The 24,008-nt window shown below is 40.9% G+C and overlaps 2 protein-coding genes and 1 pseudogene across 3 annotated transcripts in view; 2 read left to right on the plus strand and 1 right to left on the minus strand.

The window, feature by feature from the left end:
* Window position 1: 1 nt before the first annotated feature.
* LOC147799241 (uncharacterized) lies at window positions 2-2,588 on the minus strand (annotated as a pseudogene).
* A 3,205-nt stretch (window positions 2,589-5,793) lies between these two features.
* On the plus strand, window positions 5,794-21,777 carry LOC147799242 (caprin-2-like). Of its 2 annotated transcripts, none has more exons than XM_087137394.1 (6): window positions 5,794-5,912; window positions 6,629-6,882; window positions 8,761-8,818; window positions 11,896-17,589; window positions 18,081-19,353; window positions 20,660-21,777. In XM_087137394.1, the coding sequence occupies exon 4, from the start codon at window positions 11,896-11,898 to the stop codon at window positions 12,655-12,657; it is 762 nt and encodes a 253-aa protein (XP_086993520.1). In that variant the 5' UTR covers window positions 5,794-5,912; window positions 6,629-6,882; window positions 8,761-8,818; the 3' UTR covers window positions 12,658-17,589; window positions 18,081-19,353; window positions 20,660-21,777. The 2 variants fall into 2 exon arrangements, with proteins under 2 accessions (XP_086993520.1, XP_086993519.1); XM_087137393.1 differs by having other exon boundaries at window positions 5,814-5,949.
* The window catches only part of LOC110987437 (uncharacterized), a 64,594-nt gene continuing 46,416 nt past the window's right edge, over window positions 5,831-24,008 (plus strand). Inside the window, exon 1 of the mRNA XM_087137387.1 lies at window positions 5,831-5,949. The gene's annotated coding sequence lies outside the window, so the exon portion shown is untranslated. The remainder of the gene's footprint in view (window positions 5,950-24,008) is intronic.

Consider the following 24,008-nt stretch of genomic DNA (forward strand, 5'->3'; position numbering starts at 1 on the left):
CTGATTCCCTGATGCCATCGGATGTAACAGCTTTTGCCAGAGGTGAAGCCGGTGTCTGGATCTCAACTGCCAGTTGGCTACTTTCCATCGGGGCAGGTTCAGTATCTGCAGCAGTAACCTCTACAGACGAGGTTTTACCATTGCCGATCTCATCCAGTGATTCCTTGATGCCACTGGACAGATCTTCATCTTCATGGTCCAAGATATCAATGACATCGTCAGAGGTTGACACCTGGGGCTGCTGAGTTGTCTGAAGAAAGCTATCCAGAGACTTGGGTCTGGAGGACTGCGACCTCTTCGGAGTGGCAGAAGATGAGGTCTGCTTGCCAGATTCCGTGTCTTCACAGCTGGAAGTCACCTCTGGGTCCAAGTCGATCGTTTCAGCCCGCGAATTCTTGGGGGTCACGGGGGCGGCAGACACCTTCTTGGCAAAGAATTTTTTGGTGGGGTTCTCTGCTGGCTTCTTGGCACTCAACTTGACATCGCTACTCTTCAATTTAGTAGCCAGGGACTTATCGGTGCATGACAACTCCGTTTCTTTGACGGCAGAGGATCAGTAACTGACGACTTGTCACACTGGTTTGGGGATGGGGATGAAATTGGAGTGAAGGGAAGTCGAGCTGTAGAAAAAAAGAGGAATGTAGTTCATACAAAATTCAAGAGTTTCTATGCAATAAACATGACATCTTATTACCTTGGCCCAGGAGCACCAGCTAGTATAGCTTACATGTATATTTAATAAGCAAACTTTTCTCAAAAGTACAACGGGAAAAGTCACGCTAAAATCATCCAAAAGAACATCTGCAAATCTGCAATGTACATGTAGGTCATCTGTGCCAAGTTTGTATGATAGGTTTCCCAGATGGCCGATTCAATTCGACAGCCAGATTTTCCCCGATGATCCCCACATGCCACCTGCGACAGCCTAGTCTAAACTTAAAACGGAAAGCACCTGAAGTGAAAAACCTTGCCACAAGACAGCTTCAGATCCCAAACTGTCAAACTTTGTGCAGGCTGCAAGAGGAAACACACAATATCCTTGGGGGGATTTTGACAAGCGCTTGATTCAAGCAACCTACTGCTCACAACAGCAAATCTTTAGTACATGATATTTAAGCAGAATGGAACAGTGCGTGACTGTCATAGTTGCTGGAATACAACTCAAGAAGTCTGTTGCTAAGCAGGTCTCCAGGATACGCCAGGTAGGTTCTTAATCAATATACTTCCTTCTCAGTTTAGAATTCGTGGAATACTATACTACATCCATTGTTATGATTGTAACTCCCCCAAGCGAATATCCTGCACTGCTCCACAGTTTACTTCCAAATTACTCACCAGGGTTCTAGCCGCGGTGGGCGGCGCCGGGCGGCACGGCACGGTTCTGCAAATTTCCCCCCGGCACTCAGGGTTGAAATTGGCTGTGCCACCCACCACGGATTTTTTCAAAAAATGAACTGAAATATTACTGAAAATTTAAATGTACCAATTGGATCGTATTTCAAGCATCAGAAAGCGTTAAGAACTGCGCTCACTATGCTTTATAATCCAAAAATTTACCCGGCACTAAAATGATCCTAGCTAGAGCATTGTTACCCACATTAAACTTTCTGTAGAAAATCATTAATCGAGTTTTTAATATAAATGTACACAGTTACTTTCAAACGAATTGATGAGAATTTATAACAATTCAGAAAAAAACTTTGTGTTACAGCAAGGTACTTGTTAACTGCTAACTTCACGTAATTTCAATGGTACAGACAGAATTGAAGGATGCACTTTGGGGCATTCAAACAAACACAAGTTTGCTTTATACACAAAAAGTTCTTTAGAAAGTAACTGAATGCCAGTTTGGGAATGCCTGTGGTGAGAAATGCGGTCAGTTTGTACATAAAGATGAGTTTTAGCTGTAGGGGTAGCATACAAACGTGAAGCCAGGTGGCCACCCCAGCCGGGATATGAGTCACTTCTTTGTTAAATATCTCCACAGGAAATATGTGATTATCCATCAGATTACCCGCCGTCAATCTCTTTTTCAGTTTGTTGTTGGGATTCTCTGGGAATCGCATGTACTCAGTTGCGTTGTCAATGAACTTGTCAGCTGGACAGAATCTGAACAGTGGTTTTTCTCATCAGAAACTCAGTCTTGGTTGGTTGTGGAGGCCAAGCTGGCCTCACAAGGAAATCTCTCTAGTCTGCTTTCTCAGTTTTGCAAATGGCATCATGGTACCGTGAACTGCCCAAGGACTGTTCATTCCTTGCAATAAAATCCCGCCGGCAATAATTTACCGGCGTGCCAAGGCAATGTGACAATTCCCCTGTGGGGCGACGACCAGAATCCTTTGAACTGATGTGATGGTCATCATCAATGTAATTCATTTATGTCCTAGATTGACTTTCAGAGACCAAATAAGGAAGGAAGGGGACATATAAGTGAGCGATTGGAAGTGTTGAGAGCCTCTTCACTTTGAACCAAATAACCTTATACAATTTTTAATTGTCCTAATCCGTTTCTACTGGATTGAAGGAGACTTCAGTTTGAAAATTAGTGAAGTATTTATACTCTGGATGTCCACTACCACAATGTCCATTTTATTGCTGATTCCAACTGGATTCGCTCAGCCTAGGTGGCGCTCTCATAATTTTGCCTAAGTTTGTGGCCTTGATAGTTTTGCTCTATCACTTTTGACTGATTTCCTTTATTAGACACATTTTTTTCTCAAAATGATTTGACCTACATAGAAAATAGGTCTGGCCCCAAATAATAACTCAACAAAGTTGAGACCCCCATGACGAAATGCTACTCTAGTTGCGGTTACAGGAGCGGTAAACTGTCGTAGCCTAATTTCAAGAAAACGGGGACAAAGGTTAGAAGTTTATCTCTATAGAGGGCGCTATTGTATTTTAGGGGAGAAATTTAAAGTACACTGTGGGCTCAGCGCGAGACTGTGAGTGTGACCTTCTAGTTCCATCTTTTGATTGAAGATTCTAGGGAGATATTTTGAAAGCAACTCAGTAGAAGTTGTCGGTTGCTGGATGTTGTCAGAGAGGCGGAGTTTATCCAGAGAACTTCGCATTTTTGCCGGCCAAATGTTAACGGGTAGGCACTAGGCCTGTGTTACAAATTCCAATGCCCTTAAGTACATATTTATGATAACTAGTGTTATTGTAATCATGAACATGTAAGCCTACATGTACCTACTATATACGGTGTAGAACTTGCTGCAGCTGGTTTGGGCTTAGGCCTACATCAGTACTTGATTTAGTTTGGAACTGAATGTGGCTATAGAAACGTCAACACATTACAAAGAAAACACTCTCTCGTGCCAGTTTTTGGGGGCTTGGGATTTGGAATTCGGCCAAGTCGTACTCAGAAATTAACTTTTTCAAACAAAAATTTAAATTTAGGCTAATAAAGATGGGCCTGGGCCTAGTTTTTGTGTCACTGGACCAACATTTGTTTCAATTGAGATACAAGTTTTTTTCACAAACCTTGCATTATGCATTGTTGACACCATGATTTCTCTACGGCAGAACCAGACACCTCTCTGTGCATTAACTGACCATTAGAGGTGACATCACTTCTGTGGCAGCTCGAGAAAAAAATCTCACGCCAAAAAGTTTTGTCAGCCATCTAAAACTAATAGAAATAAAGCCTTTATCACTTTTCATGTGTGCATGCTCAGAAGATTTAACAGAGGGGAACAAATTCCCGACAACAACATTGCATAACATGTGGCAAATAGATGCTCGCAGTTTTTGTTGTAGATAATTTGTTCACTTACTCATGTGAGGGCGCTAAAATCAACATGGCAACAGAATGGGAAATTGGCTTATTAGAATTATTATTAATGCACTGAGTATGTGAGTTTATTACTTAATAGTCATAAAATTAAGCCAATGGCACAAGGTAAAAGTCACAGTAAAGTATTCAAAAACAAATTAGGCATGTAAGAAACACTGACAGATTTTTAGATTTGTGTGGCTTGTGGGGAAATCCATGAGGAAACGTGGCTTATACAGTTGAAAATTTCAGAACATTAATGACAGTATACAAAATCACTAAACATGGGCTTTGAAAATTTTGGGCAATTTGAGTATATTTTAGAAACAGGAGGAATATGGCCCAAGTTTAATTTTTTAGCCAAGAATAATGATGATTTTAAACTCAACTGCATGGTGCATCTAGAGTCCAAAGATTTTGGGATCCTTAAGTGGGCCCTGAACTTCACGCCATAGGGGCTCCATGCTCCCATGCCCTATCACCAATTCTCACTCTCAGCTCTTTCTCAAGGTTGGCGGCCCAAGGGACCTCTGTCGCCTGAAAACATACAGTTGTGGTAGAATTGTATATTTAAGGTGGGCAGGAGGGGACCCGGGCAAGAGTTGACCAGCCTGGCTACAGCTTGACTGTACTTAGGTTGACCGACTCAAAGTGTGTGTCAACATATCAAATGAAAGTAACTCCCACCCGACCGATGTGAGGAACAATTCACTTTGGATTATGAAGTTGGGGTACAAAGGGAACTCGGTGAAGAGTTGACTGTGGTAGGGGTTGACCCTGGCACTTTCACGTAGCATTCTGTTTGCCCGTTGCGAAATAAACTTAGGTACCATGTTGGTGAAACAATTTGGCTCAGAGTATTGATCTTCAACGGCTGATTCTTGGTGATAACCACTCCAGTCATTTGCTCATCATGAAAATTTTTCTAGCATGAAACTGTTTCATTCAGATTCAATTTCTGGAAACAGTCATTTGATTAGCAGTATATTATGAGGTGTCAACAGTTTAACCCTAACCTTCCCTAACCACACAGAATTGAACACCAGTAAAGTGTGTGAATTTGTGGCACTGGCATGACTGGTTACTGTACCCCTAAACTGCTTGTGCTTTAACATGGGTTCAGGCATACCCAAAATAAACAGAGTCCAACAGTTTTTGGGCAGAGTTTACCATATGGTGTTGGAATTTGTATGAATGGGTATGGTTCCTAGTAAATCATTCTTGCTTTGAATTTCTTTCTAACTTTAAGTGTTGTTGCTGAGTGTGATGCAGTGTGAAGGTGGCATAGGTACCTGTAAAGGATTTTTACAGCATTGTACCTAAGTTGTTACCAGGGTAACTGCAATCAATTTGTGTGAAATGCATTACTTGTAAACCTTCAAAATCCACTTTTCCGATTCAGTTAACCTATGTGAAGAACTACATGTATGCCTTCCCTGGATGACATCACAGCAACAGCACCCTCAGTTGTCCAGGAAAGCACTGGTATTTGAGTATCTAAGGGTGGATTTGCATCAGGGAGATGTTAATTTCATTTTGGAAATTTTTTTTTATTTACCCTGCCCGAAAGCTTGTGAACAAAACACAAGCGTACTCAGGTGGGACTCGAACCCTCGGCAGGAAGTGGTGGGTTGAAGTCCCACCCAAGTACACTTGTGAGTTATTTCAAGTGTTTGGAAAAGTTCCCTTTTCAATGCATTCAACCAAATTGGAATGTAAAACAGTTTTCATCCATTGCAGAAGAGCAAAAAAAAGTTGCAGGAAAACTAGGTCTAAGAAAAATTCATTGCAGGTACACTTCAAAGGTTATTCAACTATGGCTGTGGGTTGACTGTAGGAGCATAATTATGTACACATACACTTCAAAGCAGTGTCTCGCAGTGAAAGAATTTGATATCATGCAGAATTTGGAAGACATTTTTACTGAATGCTTCTATGTGGAAATTGATGCTTTTTCTAGCTTTCATTTACACAATCCCTTGCCTTCTAAGCAAGCTATCATTTTCTTTCTGAACAGAAAATTCACTCGGGAAAAATCATGACTGTGGACGTGACTGGAGATCATCTGACATGCAGCACAGAGTTACTTGGCCGGAAAAATCACAGGAACTTCAGTCACTGGGAAACAGATGTACGGTCATGATTGAATCAGCCATTGCATGTTGAGGGTGGGTACAAGGTGACTGGGACTAGAGTTGATGTACCCACATGCAGGTTGACTCGACTACAAGTTAAGCTGTTCAAAGAAGAACAAGAATTCTACCCTAATTGATGGGAATGCTTGTCACAAATAACAGGAACTTACTTCTGTCCCCTAAAATATACAGATAGAATCAGTCGTTGCATGTTGGGTGTGAGGGGACTCGGGCAAGAGGCAACTTTCCTGCCTCTAGGTTAACCTGCAGCAGCCCAAGAAAGTTGGCTGTTTCTGGTCTGGGGTTGGCTCCAAAAGTGGTACAGTGATGCGTTGTGTTTCTGTGTAAAACGGGGGGTGTTAAAGCCCCCCCCAGATCCAGCCTCACTCCTCAGAAAGGCTGTTAAACGTTACTTAGAAAGAAACTTCAGCAATTTAGGGGCTCCCAGTACACTGGCCCCAGAAGTTTTGGTCGCGCCCACCCTTAACTGTCAATGATTCTTGCTTCCTCTGAGCCTTTAGCCCAAAGTTTGTGTCAACATATCAAAGTAAATGTTACTTCCACCCAACAAACATGAGAAAAAGTCTTTCATTTTAATTTACTGTTGCACAAGTGATTTGGGTAAGAGTTTAATAGGGACAAGTTAATTGGGTATAAGATGAACACGCCTAGCTAATTGACAGGTGTGTGTGTTTCATCTTTATGTTTATAGACACAAGTAACAAGCAGCTCATGTCCACTAATACAACTCGACCAATACGAGGAGAGTTGGTGAAATGTCTGCGAGTGACAGCGTGCCATGGCCAATCAGAAACCAGGCCAGGTTCAGCAGTCGCTGCTCAGGAAATGGCTGGCCAGTTTAAAGGCACGAGCGGCCGCTCCGCTCCTCAGAATGACCACCGATCATCTTAAGCTGCAGATGAAGACGGCATCGTGAGAGAGCAGATTGCAAGTAAGAGAATACGGGTGAGTGTTTATCAATACAAAGACAAAGAAATGGTTCTTTTAATGTATACAGTCCTTCAGTGAGCCCCTCAAGACCTTCAAAGTTAATTCTCTCGGATAACTTCAGTCAAGAGTTGAAGCGAGTACACTTTATAAGACCTGTCTCTGTGGTGGGGAAACTCGTAAGGCTTGGCAATTGCTTGAGTGAATTTTAGAAACAAATCTGTTAACTTTAATAAGAGACATTCTGAAACTAACTATGATTATGATCCGTGATTGTTGAAGTCCTCCGAATAGTGGTGTGCTAAAGTCCTATCCCAAACTTTCTTTGTCATGTTTCCTTTTTTCCTTGTTCTTTCAGTCCTGAGACTTCAAGTTGAAGTTCCAGTGAAAATGGACAAAGTTCTTCGCAGTCCTTTTTTTTAAATGTATCTTTATCAAGCCATGACAGACAGGCCGATATTACGCAGACTGCTACTAAAACATTGGGCATTTTCTAGGTATTTTTTCTCACTGAAATTCATTAGAAGTTTCTTTAAAGCAAATGCATTTGAGCAGTTTTGCTCACGCAACTGTCCGGTTTTTAGTCATTGACAAGGCGTTCAATGTTGTTGATAGAACCACCATTGTTTGATCACATGTCACAGGATTGTCATACAGCCTGGCACTTCTGAAGGTTTTGCAATCACACAGTTTTGGACTTTTGAAACATAGAAATGCTCTCTATTCGTGAAAAGTAGGCAGAGCAGCGCTGAACAAACACACTTTGATTAGGACTGCTGCATTTTAATCTTAAGTTATTTGTTACCTGTATGTTCATGTCTTGGTTTGATTATTCCGTCATCATTGGCACTGCGCCACGTTCCTTTTGACCTCGCTATATAAAGTTCTTAGATGCTGACAATAAAGTTGTTTTTAATTACTTTTTAATTGTGCACACAGGAAGTTCATTGGTTATAAACTTCTTCCAAATTTCTGTGTTTGATGTCCAAAGTGGCGGAAATGGACTGCTCAAATTCTAATTCAAATTTTTTTTGTTACGGAAAGCACCCCTATTTCACCATCTTAACTGACTTAGGGGGTTGTTACATGTCGTTTACACCATCACTTCCCGCTAATGATGACCAAGCAAATTCATGACCGAGCACAGCAGCTTGCAACACTCAAACAAGACTAGATTTGTTTTGTGCAAAGTCTTTGGTCTTCGCAACTGAATTACGCGTTATGTCTTTTTTCCCCATAAGCCAGCTCAAAAGGGTGTGTTATTTTTGACCCACCTCACAGCTTCCCGCTCCCAACTTGGCTGTACCACACTAAACTTTTTGTTTTGAAACTTGGTACACATGTACAGTAAAGACATTCCTTATCATTACAAATGTAAAGTTTGAACTCAATCAGACGTCCGTTTATTGTTATTGTACCGTCATTTGAAGTTCAAAGCTGCACGCATGTCGGCCTGCATGCACTGAACAACGCAGTGGAAAAGTATACATTTCTTGCTGACCTGTACCAGAAAAAGTATGTTTGATTTTAACAACATTGGTTTAAAAATGACCACAACAAGTTACTTTAAAAACTGTCAAAGGCTCAGCTCCTGAAAACATGCAGTGCCGCTATATTGCAAAAATTGTTGAGGGGGCTTAATTTGGGTTATGTCAGAATTTGAAAAGAGAGCTGTTTCTGCTTCCTCTGACATGAGTGGTCCATCTTTCTGATCTTCCTCTTAACTTTGTGACTCTTGGCCCAATGCAGTCTCCTTTACAGATTGTGGAATGAAGTTTTGCTGTGTGTGTTTTTTTTTTTGGTGTGTATTTTAAATGTACAACTAGAAAGATCACATCTGATTGTTTATTTGACAAACCAAAACATTTCTTGTGCTTTCTTTGGTATTATTTTCAGCCTACACCGATTAAATTCAGACACCGGGAACTTGTATGCTTGACTAAAACGCATCAAGGTGAGTGTCTTTAATAAGCAAGATGTTATTTTAACAGAAAATACCAAGATGTGTTACGATCTGAAAAACGCCAAACTATTTACTAATGGGAATTATTCTAAAGCTTGAATTTCTCCAGTGCAACAAAGAAAACAAAGAAAATCGCAGTGATATAAAGAACAAACAAACAATTGTGATTTAATGAGAATGTTACAATTAACTTGTCAAAAATAAGGGTAACAAAGAAAATTGCTGATTGGAACTACTGGTAGTTTACAGTGACAAGGGTAAAGAATGAAGAAAAGATCTTACGTAAACAAGAAGATCTTACGGGCAAGATCTTGGCGGGCACTACGGTGAAGAAAGCTGGTCTCCACAGATGGCGAAAAAAAACAGTTCAGTCCTTGATGTTGTAAAAATGAGCTCCAACGGGGCAATGCTCCCGTCCAATAGGAATAACCAGACTTGAGACTAAATGGCGAGGGCATGATGACCGTTGCAAATACAGGGCTTTGATGATTCTTCAATCTGGAACTGGATTCAGTTCACAAACTCTCTCTTTGGGAACAAAATTTTTCTCTGCAATTCATTTGGTCTGGACAAACTTTTTATACAAGTGTCACTTAACGGACAAGTCGCTTCCACGGGTTGAAATGATGAGAAGTCAGTGAGTCAACGACTTCTCAAAGCCCCTGTAAAATAGAATTGCTTTCCAAAATCTCTCTAGGTATGTGTATCTCTCTCTCTGTCTTTGTCTGCCAGAGCCCGTATTTTATAGTCTAGCACTTTGGCTAGGTTCTAGTCAGGCTTCTGAGTGGCGATCCCTGATTGGAGCAATTTGGCTAGGTTCTAGTCAGGCTTCTGAGTGGCCATCCCTGATTGGAGCACTTTGGCCAGGTTCTAGTCAGTTTTCTGAGTGGCGATCCCTGATTGGAGCACTTTGGCTAGGTTCTAGTCAGGCTTCTGAGTGGCCATCCGTGATTGGAGCACTTTGGCTAGGTTCTAGTCAGTTTTCTGAGTGGCGATCCCTGATTGGAGCACTTTGGCTAGGTTCTAGTCAGGCTTCTGAGTGGCCATCCGTGATTGGAGCACTTTGGCTAGGTTTTAGTCAGTTTTCTGAGTGGCGATCCCTGATTGGAGCACTTTGGCTAGGTTCTAGTCAGGCTTCTGAGTGGCCATCCGTGATTGGAGCACTTTGGCTAGGTTCTAGTCAGGCTTCTGAGTGGCCATCCCTGATTGGAGCACTTTGGCTAGGTTCTAGTCAGGCTTCTGAGTGGCGAGGACAAATACATGTACAAATTGAAAAAGATCGTAAATATGTGATAATTCAAAATAATTCCAACGAATTTAAAATAAATTGACTAGAAATAAGAATGTTTCCCTTCATATCCAGATTTCACGAAAACTCATCCCCATAAAGATGGAATTTCTCCAAAGGACAAGTCGCCAAGAACTGAACATCCAACACTTGGTTCAGTGTATCAAGAGCCGGATATCAAATACACCAACCTTTGCCCACTGAATGGTTACAAAAGTTAATTTTGTGCTTTGCTGCTCCGTTAATGCAGTTCTCATCAACAAGAGCCTGAAAGCTTGCAATGATTGCTTGGCTAGTCCTTGCCTCCTTTTACCCATTACGGGAGTAGCAGGTCATGTCAACGATTGCACATTCCCTCATTGTTTGGACCGCAAACTTGGAAGCGCATAATCGGAGTGGTCCGTCCGGAGGGCTGTGGTCAGATGGACTGTACCATTTCCTGGGAAGGGGGGAATGACATGTACATGTAGCTCGTATATTTACTGTGCTGCAGAGAGTCACTTTAACCAGTAGTGCCGTACACGTGTCTTTTGATTGCTTATAGAATAATGAACCATTTCACTTCCTTTCCACCTGTACATGCATGATGTGGCACCCTCTGGTCTGATCCATTATTCTTACAGGTAGGGCCAATGCAAAATTTGAAAGGGGGGGATATGCACACAAAACCCATAGGAAAATTCAAGCTTCTCCACGCACACCCCTGGAAAATACCGGTAAATGTTGTCCTTAACGTTCATTTCTGCAACAGTAAAATAAATATCAGATCTGTACTTTCAAGTGAAAACAGCTCTTCCCTCGTCCATTTTGGGGGATTGTTAACTCACTTGCTCAGCTTCAGTGGTTCTTGTCTTGTTAAAGTGACTGTGTGGAGACTGAGGCTGATGGAGTTAAAAATTCAACAGTATCTCATGGTCATCCCAATCTAAAATGTCAGATCATTCGTGAAGTGTACTCTAACTGGCATTGTGTCTGAACGCCAAATGTTTTGGCCTCATGCATGGACTGCAATCTACTTCTGGTGCTTACACTCCATAGCTCTGTCACACCAGATCAAGGCAAGGATTTACTCTCAGTGTGAGTAATGCATTTAGTCGAAACACACCAGTATCCTTATGTGCATAGAATAGCCTGTGGTGGAGTTCCCCGTTAGGCATATGGAGCACAGTTACATGGTGGTGGAAAGGTTGAAAATGGGTGGTCACGGTGGTGGAAGGCATTTTGCTACGGAGGAAGCTAATGGTTCACTGGGGTTTGCGCTGCATTCTGCCATCCAAGATGAGCAAAGTTTGGTTGAACAACAGCTGGATAGAGAACGTTAACTTGGGGGGTCCATATATCATGGGTTGGGCACTCCTAGGCTGCTGTACCCAAACATCTGAGGTGAATGTTTTTGTCGAGTTGGTCGTTCCTCTGCAGTAGGCAATGAGCCTGACTCTAGCTTACCTCCTGGCTGGCTACTCAGTACAAGTTCCACTGGACAATCCTTAGGTGGCACAGTAGTGGTTCGTACATCAACTGGTAATTATTCTCCGGAAATAATTTTCTGGAAATAAAAGAGGTACATTGATTAGGACTTGGGATGATACATTGAAGCTAATGAAAATTGAAATCTATTCTAACGATCACATCTTGTTGTATGCCCTACATGTACTGACGGATAGTGTTTTTTAACTATTTGCATTTGACTATGGCCTCCCCATCGACCTTCCTTTTTTTCTATTTTGCTCCAGTTATTTTTTTTGTTTGTTCCCTGGACATATTTTATTATATTTTGCAGATGCAAATGTGTCTCACTACAATCCTTTCATTTGCCATCCTTCTGGGCAACTCTATCAAGCTCCAAGCACACATTGCTGGGCCGGTTCCCACATACAGTGATGGTCCTGGGTCTCAGGTGTGTCCAGTGTGCTGCCAGCAGGGACCTGCTGGAACACCCGGCATACCAGGCCTGCCGGGCAGCCAAGGCCTGTATGGCCCAGCCGGGTCAAAGGGCGATGCAGGTGAGCCAGGTCATAAGGGTGAGATGGGTCCAATAGGCACTGTGGGTGAGCGGGGAGTTCCCGGAAACCCTGGGGCAGCTGGTGTCAAAGGACAAAAGGGTGAGCCTGGAGATATTCCAGAAAATTCTGGCCACCAGGTAGCATTCACTGTGACGAGGATGACTGCCTCGGAGATCTCTACAAGTGACGATACTCGTTTGCCCTTCCAGCAGATCCAGACGCTCCTGCCGGGTACCAGCTTTGATTTAGCAACCGGTACATTCACATGTAATGTGCCAGGCACCTACGTGTTCATGTTTTCCGTTCTGAAAGATTCTTCCAGTAGCTACATTCGGGTTCATGTCAGGAAAAACAATGACATGGTTGTCGCTGGCTATAGTGGTAGCTCAAGTCAGTATGAGCAGGTATCCGGGAGTGCGGTGCTGGTTTTGCAGCAAGGAGACACAGTACATTTGACCTTCAATGGTAAGGCATTTAGTAATCCAACCTATCAGTACTGGTACACCTCATTCAGTGGCTTTCTTCTTTATGCCCAATAGGCAAACAGCAACCATGCAGCGATATAAGGGCAATTCACAACACTTGTACACCACCAAGGGGTTGCCATGGAAATGCCACTTGCGGGAAATGGTCAACAAATTTTATCCATCGAGTGAACAGGGGGAAATTGAATTTTTTCCAATGATTCATTGTCAGGGAAAAATATTTGTATGTGTATTTTGAGTAGCAGTTTTACTTAATCCTAGCAGTCAAAATTCCTCTGATTTCAAGTTCCTCCAATATGATTTACATACACCCTAGGGGGGTTAGGGTTAATTCTGTCGATTGCATGGAATGTCCCAGTCTATCAGCCTATTGCGGCAAGGTGGTCATTCTTTTGTTGACAATAATTTCAGGTCTTCCAGTTCTTTTAAAATTGATTTTGTAATGGATTGGCATGATCTTTCACTGAAATCTTCTGACATTTTCGTAGCATTACCTGACCTGAAAGAGAATATCCTGCCAAAAATGACCTCTCACTTCCAAAAATCTAAACTACATAAAGACTAGTGCAGTTTGGTGCCTTGTATGCAGAATGAAGAGGTAGATTATTACATGTACATGCATATTTTATGGTAGTCTTTTGTGGAAAGCTAAAATAAAAACAGACTAAAACATTTGAAACAGTTTCAAAGTTATGAGGAAATAAACTTAACCAAATAATCTGTGTTTGCCTAAGATTCTAAAGCTTAGTCTATCCTTTGCTCTCAAGAAGTGCATCAGATCAACTTGACTTAATTCCCAATCCATTCTGCTTGGGCCCGAATGGCTACAGGTTCCATTTCAACACAATGTGACTTTTTTTGAAGTATGATTTTCTTGTTTCTTTTTTTGAAATGGTTGAAAATCTTTAAATTTCCCCTCAGAATTTGTATTTTCCTGAAGATTTCTTTTAAACTCTTTATTTCCTCAGTAATTTTCTTAGGGTGTGAAAATTCCCTTCAAAATGAAAATTTCCTGAAAAGTTGAAAATTTTATAGCAAACTTTAGTAAAGCAAACTTCCAGGAAAATTTGACCTCTCCTTGGCAACTTCTTGGCAGTGCAGAGTATTGGAGATTGCCCTATTTATTGTGCCTTGCTGCATAGTTTATGAGGCTGCTCCACAATGATCTGCAGCCATAGCTAAATTTCATTTAAACCGGTATTCTGTGCTTGAACTTTATTTGAAGTCCTGCAGCATGGTGTGTAGCCCATTGCCATCATCATCGTGGGTTTGTTCAGTATGTTGCATTTGGACACTGTAATTTGGAGAGGGGAAATTTGGTGAAAAGAATTCACTTTTACATTCACAGTCACATTTCACAAGGACGGAAAACATCTCACTTGTATGAAAAGGCATGAAATGTCCCCACTTGTGAAAACCTTTTTGCACTCCTTTTCACACTGTTTATTCTGAGAAAAACAATGTTCTTGGATTTCAATTTCAGATCAAATGTTGCTGAGTAATTTTTTGAATTACGCTTGATTTCAGCATCTGAGACACGGCGCATAAATAGTCAAATGGAGCTTTGTGATGTCATGCACTGAATCAACGAATTATAATAATTGCACACGCTCGTGTGTTGTTTCAATGCTTCCGCACGCTTCAAATAACAATTTGCCAAAAATACGTCTTTAGACAAATGGCCTTTTTGCATTGTTTCCTTCAAAATAACAAATCTGCCAGGAAGAATAATTTCACAGAGTTAAGTCCCATAACCATCTTCAAACCAAGTTTGCTTTTCAACAATAACTTGTCTGTTACTTTTTGGACAACGCTAAATGATGGATTGTACCTTTAAAGTTAGTTTGATATGTGTACATTCGCTTTCTGATCATATTATTAAAGATTGCAAGAAAAAAGGGAATGAAATGAAAAACAGCAGCAAAACAATGTCCATCGATTATTCTGAATACAACCTCAATTGGTTACAACGTCAACGCATATATTGTACAGTCAGTGTGACAGTGCTCAGATGGAAATGGATGAATGGCTCATTGCAATGTTCTGTTCTAGTTTCTCCTCAACAGCAGGTAACAGTTTTGGTTAGTGAATCAATTGAGTTGCTAGGACCAATGTCCTGGATCCACCCCTGCTCATCAGCATTCGGCTTTTAAAGCATGACAAGGCTGGAAGCATGCTATTAGGGGCGGTGCACCAAGTTGCTTAGCACAAAGACAAGGAGGGTGTAATGACAGTGGATACACCTTGACAGTCAATGGGGCAGTGGGGGATCCAAGCCATGCAATCAGTTGTCATGTAAGCAATTTTCATTTCATGCAATGAAGAAGTTACAACTGTTACTTTATGTGATGTTAAAGAGTTAGTAGGGCTGTCTGAAAAGTCAGAAAAAAAATGGAATGCCTAAAGGAGGTAGGGGTGGCTTTGGATATGGGGTTGTTAACAGTTGACATCTCTTGTGTATCAACTTCATGGACGTGGACGCGTTCCCATACCATCTGTTGCAACTCCCCAAAATAGTACAAATTGTCCTTGTATGTGTATCTTATGGTAGAGGTTGATTGGGGCCTAGGGGATAGATGAAGTCCCTTCCCCTCCCTGCCTACAATCCTCCCCTATCTATGAGGGGCACCACGATCCAGGGACCTATGATAATGGAACTGTACTTTCCCTGCAACTACATGGATTAAATCTTTCTTTTTAAATTTTTTTTTTTTGTTCGAGTGCCATGGTCGATTTTGTTCTTGACTCTTAAAGGGCACACAATCGTCTGCTTTGAAATATAATTGGAATTTGCTTGATGATGTTTCATTCCAATTCAGTTGGGCAGTAGCATTCTGGGGTCAACAAATTACATTTTAAATGTATATCTCTGTCACTTCATCTTATAGCCTTGGCCATGTTAAGTTGGTTTGGCATATTTGAAACTTTTCATTGAAGGTTTTGATTATTTAGAGAAATATGAAGGCAAGAAGCATTAAGCACCTTCCAGTCAAGATGGAAAGACCCTTAATTGTTAATTTGTTCTAATCTAGCATTACCTTATCTTCATTTTGAAACATCAGTAAAAGAGTAAGGATGACGAGATCTTGCAGGAGTTCTTACAGAAAGAGATCTTTTTAACAGAGAGACTTCATAAATGAGAGAGATTGCCTCTTATTTTGGAAAGGTTTCATGCAGTACCTTATTAAAATTAGTATGCTATGTAGATATTTTCTCTAATACATTACTTAAAATTTGTATTGATATAGTTGCAGGAATGGTAGTGAGTATATTGCTTGTTACTTATTATATGCAATGAACTTTGTTACAAACCTTTTTTTTTTGAAATTTTGAGAAGTCAGAGCCCTAAAGTACATGTACTAGTGGACGGACTTTTGCCGCCCTGCCAGCTGATTTGATCATGCTAGTGTGCAGAATGCAGGCCAAACGAAGAGCAGTCTCATATTACAACTGAACCCAGTTGAAAAGCAAACTTGGCAAGAAAAACATAAATTTCAGTTTATGACAACATCTTTAAATTGATAGTTGTATCTGTCATGGTTAATTATTGTTATGGATGCTTGGTATTAATCTACAGCTTCTTTCCTCACATCACTTTAAAATGTCAACTTGTAAAAAAAGCTCTTCAAATGTCATGATTGTTAAAGTATTTCTGTCAAAGTAGTTCACAAATCCAGTTTGATATTTTGTCTTTGGCATCATACATCCTATTATCAGCCCCTAAAAGACAATTAACCACCATTTTTGTACTTAAATGGCATTTAGCAAAATACACTATGTACACCATGTTACATGTACAAGTAGAATTTAGTGTGGATTAAAATATCCTATGAATTGCAAATAAGTATGCAAATTCTTTGTCCTAATTTGCATGTGAGAGTACAGTTTTTGAAGGCCTCTTAGTGTTGTGTTGACCTAGTCATGACTAAGGTGTATGCCAGCGATGACCTTGTTCTTGCAGTTGTTACACTTGAGAGGTTTGTCAACCTGAAGGATGAAGTCTGACGGGGGACTACAAACTCATATTTTGTTGAAGTTCAGATAAAATTTGATACAAGAGTGCTCTCTTTTTACAGTGATGTGAATTACTGGAAGTATTTTTAAAAATGGCACCGGTTTGTAGACCACGTTACGGTTAACATCTGTGCTGGGAAATTTCACAAAGTACATAGAAGGAAACTTGGAGATAAAAGTTTACCATACATGGCACTTGAGGCATTAGTTAATTGAAAATATTCAAGAATTTGAAAGTATTATTTTCTGATTGCATGAGACAAGCATGTTGAATCAAATACAGTAATATGCAGTGTACAGTGGTCTGAATAACTCCAAAACCTGCAGTGCGAGATACTGTATATGCACATGGGTGTACTCGGCATGATAACAAGGAGATAGCTGATTTATGTACTGACCTGTCTTGAATTCTGCAAATATGCACTGAAATATAGAAATAAATGTTGGGTTGAATTTAAATTATATCACGAAAGCAGTGTAGGGGTCAGACAATGGTCACATGAAAAGAGCTATTGCTGTGTAATTCCGGTGTAAGGCAAGGAAGAGGCCAGAGTGAACAGGGAGACAATTTAATTCACTCCATATTCTCACTCAACTGTAATCCAACTCAAAGTCAGCTTTGGCTGTAGATATGAGTTTAATTATGTTGAATAAGGGCTGGACAGGAAGAGAAGTTAAACTGACAGAAACAGCTGTTTGCTGCTCATACTTTGAATTCCTCTAAGTTTTCTGATCACCTACAAGTTCCTAGCCCTACCCCTTCAGATTTCATACAAGATGCAGAGTGCAGTATGCAATTCAAGCAACCTGTGCAGGCTACCCATGTGAGTGTGAATTGAGCCAGTCGCAACCTAAGGAGTGGCAGAGCTGAGGAGAGAAAGTGGAAGGACATCCTGACAAGTTGGTGGACTCATCCTAGAACTCATCAGAAATTCAGGAATACAGAAAATCTAACTCAACAAATTGTCCAAGGTTAGCACAGCAGTTTATTGCTTGTAATTATGATCAGAGTACAGCATTGCCATCGAATGAAGGAGCTTATTCCAATAACTGGAGGAAAACACTGGAAATTTCATCCCATCACTTACTACAAATTGTGGATTACTGTTTTGAATAATCATTATTGGCTGAAAAGTAGGGCTGACAGCCTGGTTCCAGCCTCCATGATTAGTCCGATTAGAGGGACAAAAAGTAGTGTCAGGTGTCTGCATCATACATTTGCTTGCCTTGCAAGTAATATCATCCCCAAACCAGGTGCAAATACAAGCCAGTGATGTTCAACCAAAGGAAAGTCATTGCTTGGTGATAAAGTGCCCTTATTCATTTATGTTGGACCATCTTGAAGTAGTGTTGGCAAGTGCGTTTGTCATGCTCTCAAGAATTTGGGGTTAATTGTGCGCCGTCCGGAATATATCAACTTCAGTTTTATTTTTAGAATTCTCCTTCCTTTGTTCTGATGACAGACCCAACCATCCTTCCTAACACCTGGTCGTTCAGAGTGCTCACTGCAAGCAATTCAATCAGCCTACTAACCAGCGGGTCATCTTGTGAACCAATCAGCCTACTAACAAGCCAGTCATCTTGTGAACCATCAGCCTACCAAGCCAGTCGTCTTGTGAACCAATCAGTCTACCAACCAGCCAGTCTTCTTGTGAGCCCATCAGCCTATCAACAAGCTATTCATCCTGTGAGCCAATCAGTCTACCAACAAGCCAGTCATCTTATGAACCAATCGGCCTACCAACCAGCCAGTCATCTGTTGAGCCAATCTGCCCATCAACCAGCCAGTCATCTAGTGAGCCCATCAGCCTACCAACCTGCCAGTCATTTTGTGAACCAATCAGCCTACCAACCAGCCAGTCGTCTTGTGAACAAATCAGCCAACCAGCCAGTCGTCTTGTGAACAAATCAGCCAACCAGGCACTCATCTTGTGAAGCAATAAGCCTACTAATCAGCAATCCCTCTTTTGAACAAATCAGCCAACAATCCATCTTGTGGGCCAAGCAGCTAGCTATCACCCGCCCAGTCATCCTGTGAGCCAATCAACCAACCAACCAACCAACCAGCCATTCACCCTGTAAGCCAGTCACAGGCAACTAGCAAGGAGCCAGACATCAGTGTTACTGGAAGTCTACACCAGTTGTTTTGTGGATTAGCAGGTAAACTGCAGGCTTTTAGCATTGACTTTTGTTTGGATTTTCCCATCTATTTGTATTTAGTTCACAATTGAATCTTTATATCATAAGGGGCTGTTCATGTGAATGGCCCATTCTCCCTGATGGTCTTGGTTTAATGTTCAGTAACTTCAGTAACTTATGTTAAGTACAGTTACACTGCCCTTTAGGGCTAGAATGCACAAGAACTCCCCACAAAATTTAAGGCATACCGTCTGTTTATAAAAATAATCTTATATAGCACCAAATCCATCAAAGATGTCCAGGGCACTTTCCAGTAACTAACCAAATAAATAAAAACAAATAATTTAATCACATAAAAGCTTTCTACAATTTGTTACAAGTTAATATCAATAATAAAACAATCACATTAGCATTATAATCTAAGACCAAAAAAATGAAGCAAGATACATCCTTAAATGGCATGTAAATTTGTAAAAAAGAAAAATGGCTCTGAAATTGCTGATTTTGTAAACAAGATTTTGCATTTTTCCTTCCATCTGTTGCTCACGAGAAATGCCAATGGTCACTTTACAATGAGCAGGCTTCACCGACAAGAAGGTAAATAATTCAGTCTTTTAGGTAAACCACTTCATCTTTTGGGCAAAGGCAAATATTTACCCCAGGAGATTAGTAGATCACATAGATCAGTTTGTTGAGTTTATATCTTGATTGAAGTATAGATAATGAGCTTTAGTTTCATGACACATTTTCAGCCAACTCAATTTCACATCAAATGTCAATCTAAGTTGGGACATTTTTCCTAAGCACGAATTGAAGTTTGACTCATAAGGCCACAAAAAGTTAGAGAAGTTTGACCTGAGAACTCAACTTAGAGAAATACATGCATAATTTATTCAAATGATGTCTGGCTTTCTCAAGAAGTGAGTACTTTCTAAACTTAAAATTTGAGAGCCATGGAACATAACTAACAAACCACTTAAGTCCAAAAAGCACAGGGGTAACGCTCAAATATGTGACCCACTCTGCTAATAAGGTATTAAGGGGCATTGTGCTATTTCACACCATGGGCTCTTTTAGGTGGACAGTACTTTCACAATTCATACAAGAAACCTAACTGCTGCTATGGAAATCAAGAGACTTTCTTCTTGGCTGATTTCTTTTTCCACTTCCTGTGTTTAAAGGGCTTTACCTCTGAGAGCAATTCTGTTAATGTGTATAATATGACTATGCAAAAATCAATATATCTCCAGATTGCTAAACGCCACAGGGTTCAAACCAACACCAAATTAAAGCTTTTAATGTAACCAATTCAAATGTGTCTGTAACTCATTTGAAAAAAATGTCCCATTATACCGATTTTCGTGGAGCTGGTCACATATTTCCCATAGCTGTATAATTTTAGATATATGTAGAAAAGATACTTTGGCTGCACACACCAATAACAAAGTTTAAGCAACTGCTGAGGAAGTGCTCTGAATTTTTATTAGTAACCTGATAATACAAAAATAATTTTTGAAACAAATCTTTCAAAGGTTGGTATACTCTTGGGGTTAAAAAAGAAGTTTTGACATCTTTAAGAAAGACGTGAAACACACCTAGGGTCTCCCCAACCCCATTTTATGTCACCTCATTGATGCAGAGCCTAACATGATTCAAGCTATTAAGCCTGTGCTTTGTGAATATTAGAGTTCCAATTGGAGTTCCGCCGCTGAACTGCTGCAGACTTGACAGGTGGTTGGGTGATCAGGGGATTTGTTTAAGGTTCAAAGAAGCCTGCTTTTGAGTTTGCAATTTGAGATCAAATTCGGGGAAGTTTAAGCAGAATGGTGCAGTTCACTATTTGAATGTCTGATGATTACAAAGAGGTCTTAAAACTGCTTCACTTCTCTCGTCACTTCATCAGGTAGCACTTCCAGCTGTGGGATCCATGCCATCGACGGATGGGTTTTGGGAGATTGAGGGCAAGATAACCCTGGCAGCTTTGTACATCAGATAAAGTCCCTCTTGTTGAAGATAGGTGTCGCTTGGAGATTGCACAGATGTCCAGAGGACCATGGGAGGACTTGAATTAGATTCTGTGGGGAAAAACACAAAAAATACTAAGTTTATTATTATTATCATTATTTATTTCTGGTTATGGCACCAAGAATTCCTCAGACGCACCCCACTCACTGTAGCTCTCAAGCCTGAAATAACCTGTGTAGAGGAGATAGTGAGAAGCAGTTACAGTTTTAGAGGTGGGAGGAATACCCCAGAGGAATATTCTGGGTAAAAGCCATCAGGTAGGGACTGACAACCCAATGCGGGTGGACCGAGCCAGGAATCGAACGCGGACCGCATAGGTGGAAAGCGAGGACAGAACCAACCTGACCAATTAGGTGATGCTCTGCTTCAGAACACATTTGATTGCAACCTGAAGTTTGTGTGACCTTGGAGAAAAAAATGTCTTTTCTTGTGGAATTTTTTAAAGCTGAAGGCAAAACTCACTTATGAAGATATTCTATACTGGATGTCAGACAACTGGACGATTTACCAAGTCATCCATTATTACAACTCAATTGTTAAAGGTGTGAACATGCCAGAGTTTGGGCCATATAACAGCTTGTGGCTCAATGTGTTTGGGCACATTTGCATGTGTTGCATTACGTTGCAAGTCGACTCACTGGGCATGGCATGCATCTATGCACAGGTGCCTTGGCTGCACTGATGATCAGTTTGCTAGTGAGCCAGTGTGGGAAACATCAAATCGGTCCCCCAATCCTTTCTCTTTTCTTAATTTGGAGAAAAGGTGTGGGTAATGTGACTGTAAAGCACAAGCACACTCATTACAAGTCAAACTGTCTAAATCGACAATTTGTTCCAGTGGTCGGGTTGTCTGTCCATTTGAGGCACGGATGGTCACGTTGTCTCAATGGTCGAGTTGTCCCAAGTCGAGTTGGCAAACGGTCAAGTTGTCTGAGCCCCTTTAGATTGCACAAATTCTTACCACTGAAGCTTGAGAAATAAATGAGGAAAACTGGATTTGTTAGAGTGCTGTTGTGTCCTCAATTTGTTGTCTGATTATGACATTTCAAGTAACAGTTAGTTTGGGGGCTTATGCTTCATCAAAGCTCATTTTTGCCAAAATCATATTGCCAGCCGCCATCCACAGGTGAAGGAATATGTAGCAAGGGCATGGGAATGAATTGGTCACATGGCTGATTAATATGCAAAAAACCTACAGAGCAAATGACTCCATGGGAAATCTGCTACTCCCAAATTTGGAAAGAATGCTGCATTTTTTCATGCTTGAATGTTAGTCTCAGAGAAGTCACTTGCTGCAAAATTCTTGACTTATGATAGGCTCTATAGGTCTGCTGAAAAACATTTCCAGCTTTGTCAAACGTTACTGTTGCAAATCGCAACTTCCCAAAACAACCAAAATGGAAATAAACGTGTAGCATCTTAAAAAGGTAAAAAAATCGGTGGTAAACTGCCGTGCCATCTGATCGTCCTAAATGCAACACATGGCCAAATTTCACATAATTCTACAAGAATTATTCAGCAGAATAAAAACAGGTTTTTATTTACTTACTCCAGTCTAAGCATGCAATGCAGGCATCAAAGCGCTAGTGGATGATTAATTTCAGCAAGCTTTGCTTCAGCCTTCGGGACTAGGTGCAAATGTTCCCGTTCGTATTGTCCAAAGACAACTGATGATGTCCAACCAACGCTCCCTGCCATGAAGCTCGGCTGAAGACCAGACGACAAATGACATGAATGAAAACATGTTGGTGGTTATGCATTTGTTATGCTGAAGAGGAAGATATCATGTGACGATAGAGGGAGGTGTGGCGCAAGAAATTTGGGGGGTGGACAGGAAACGTTTAGTTGGCTACGGGGAAAGAAAAAGAATACAACGTACAAGTCAGTGTTAGAGGCGAATACAAGGCGTTTAAACCCTGGGTACTCATTACATCGACGTTAACTGAATGATACTTCGACTGAGAAAGAGACCAATTCTTTTGTTGACTTCTTTTGTTCAACCTCCCCTGAACAATAAAAAGATTTGAGGCTTACGGAGGATTACACGCCGCTATCTTTCGTTAGGCTTGGGTGAACAACAATGGGGGGAATTGAAGCAGAAAATCACGAAAAACTCGCCTTTAAAAGCATTTTAGCCAACAAAACGATATTTTTTGCAGAGGAAATTGCAAAACAAATCTACCTGTAGTTTCAAAATTCCAAAATTTGTCCGAATAAAAAAGTTGGCTTTTCCGGACAGGCTGGGTCCACGCTAAAACTTTCTCCAGCTCGCCGTTGGTGGCGCTATAACGTTGAAAGTCCATGTACCTGCGCTAGCGCTGCGGTTGATGATGTATGTACCACTGATATAGTTATTTCTCTAGCAAAGCGCACGCCGTATGGTTAATGCACAATGCGCACGTTCCTTGGGAACGCCGAAATGGCCAATTCTGTAGCTCGCTGTGCTATATACATGTGTGCACGATAGAGCGTGTACAAAAGTGGCCATATCGGCGGTCCAAATCGGATTTTCTTAACGGTCCAAAACGTTGGTTACCTGTTTTTGTGTTAGTTTCCGGTTAAGCAGGCGGGAACCAGTATTGCTTGGAAAAGTTTGGCAGTGTTCTTACGAAAAAGTAGTAAAACAAACTGTTTTGCTCGCGAGGAAAATAAACAAATAAAAACTCCTGAACAAGCTCAGATAGTCTGATCAATTTTGGAAGGAAGTTTTGTTGCAAATATAAAAAAAACCCAGGTTATTTAGGATTTGCTTGAAGCAGGATGATGGAAGTAGCATGGAGGTAGAAATAGAGTACGTATTTTGTCTAATGTAAAGAGCAAAATAATTATGTTGCTTTTGATAATCTGAGAAATTATAGAACAGAGCAGATTGTGAGCCCCCTGCCCCCGTTACAGAGCCCCACCCCAACCGCTTAATTGTTACTGCACTCAGAATACACAGGATAAACGAAAATTCTTTTTCTTGGTCCGCTCATGAAATTAAACTGAACGAATGAAGGGACTTTGACTGTCTTTGCTATAGCGCCACCAACGTCAATTGGGAGAAAGTTTTTACGAGGAACCCACCAGTCCTGAAAAGCCAACTTTTTATTCCGTGCGAGTTTTTACATTTTGAAACTATGGGCGGGTTTATTATGTGATTTCCTCTGCAAAAAATATCATTTTGTTGCTTTACGTGCTTTTAAAGGCGAGTATTTCGAGATTTTCTGCTTCAATTCTCCCCATTG

This window comes from Acanthaster planci, linkage group LG05, assembly GCF_054643075.1.
Source record: "Acanthaster planci isolate LZ-2023a linkage group LG05, COTS_SCS, whole genome shotgun sequence".
NCBI classification, from domain to species: Eukaryota; Metazoa; Echinodermata; class Asteroidea; order Valvatida; family Acanthasteridae; genus Acanthaster; species Acanthaster planci.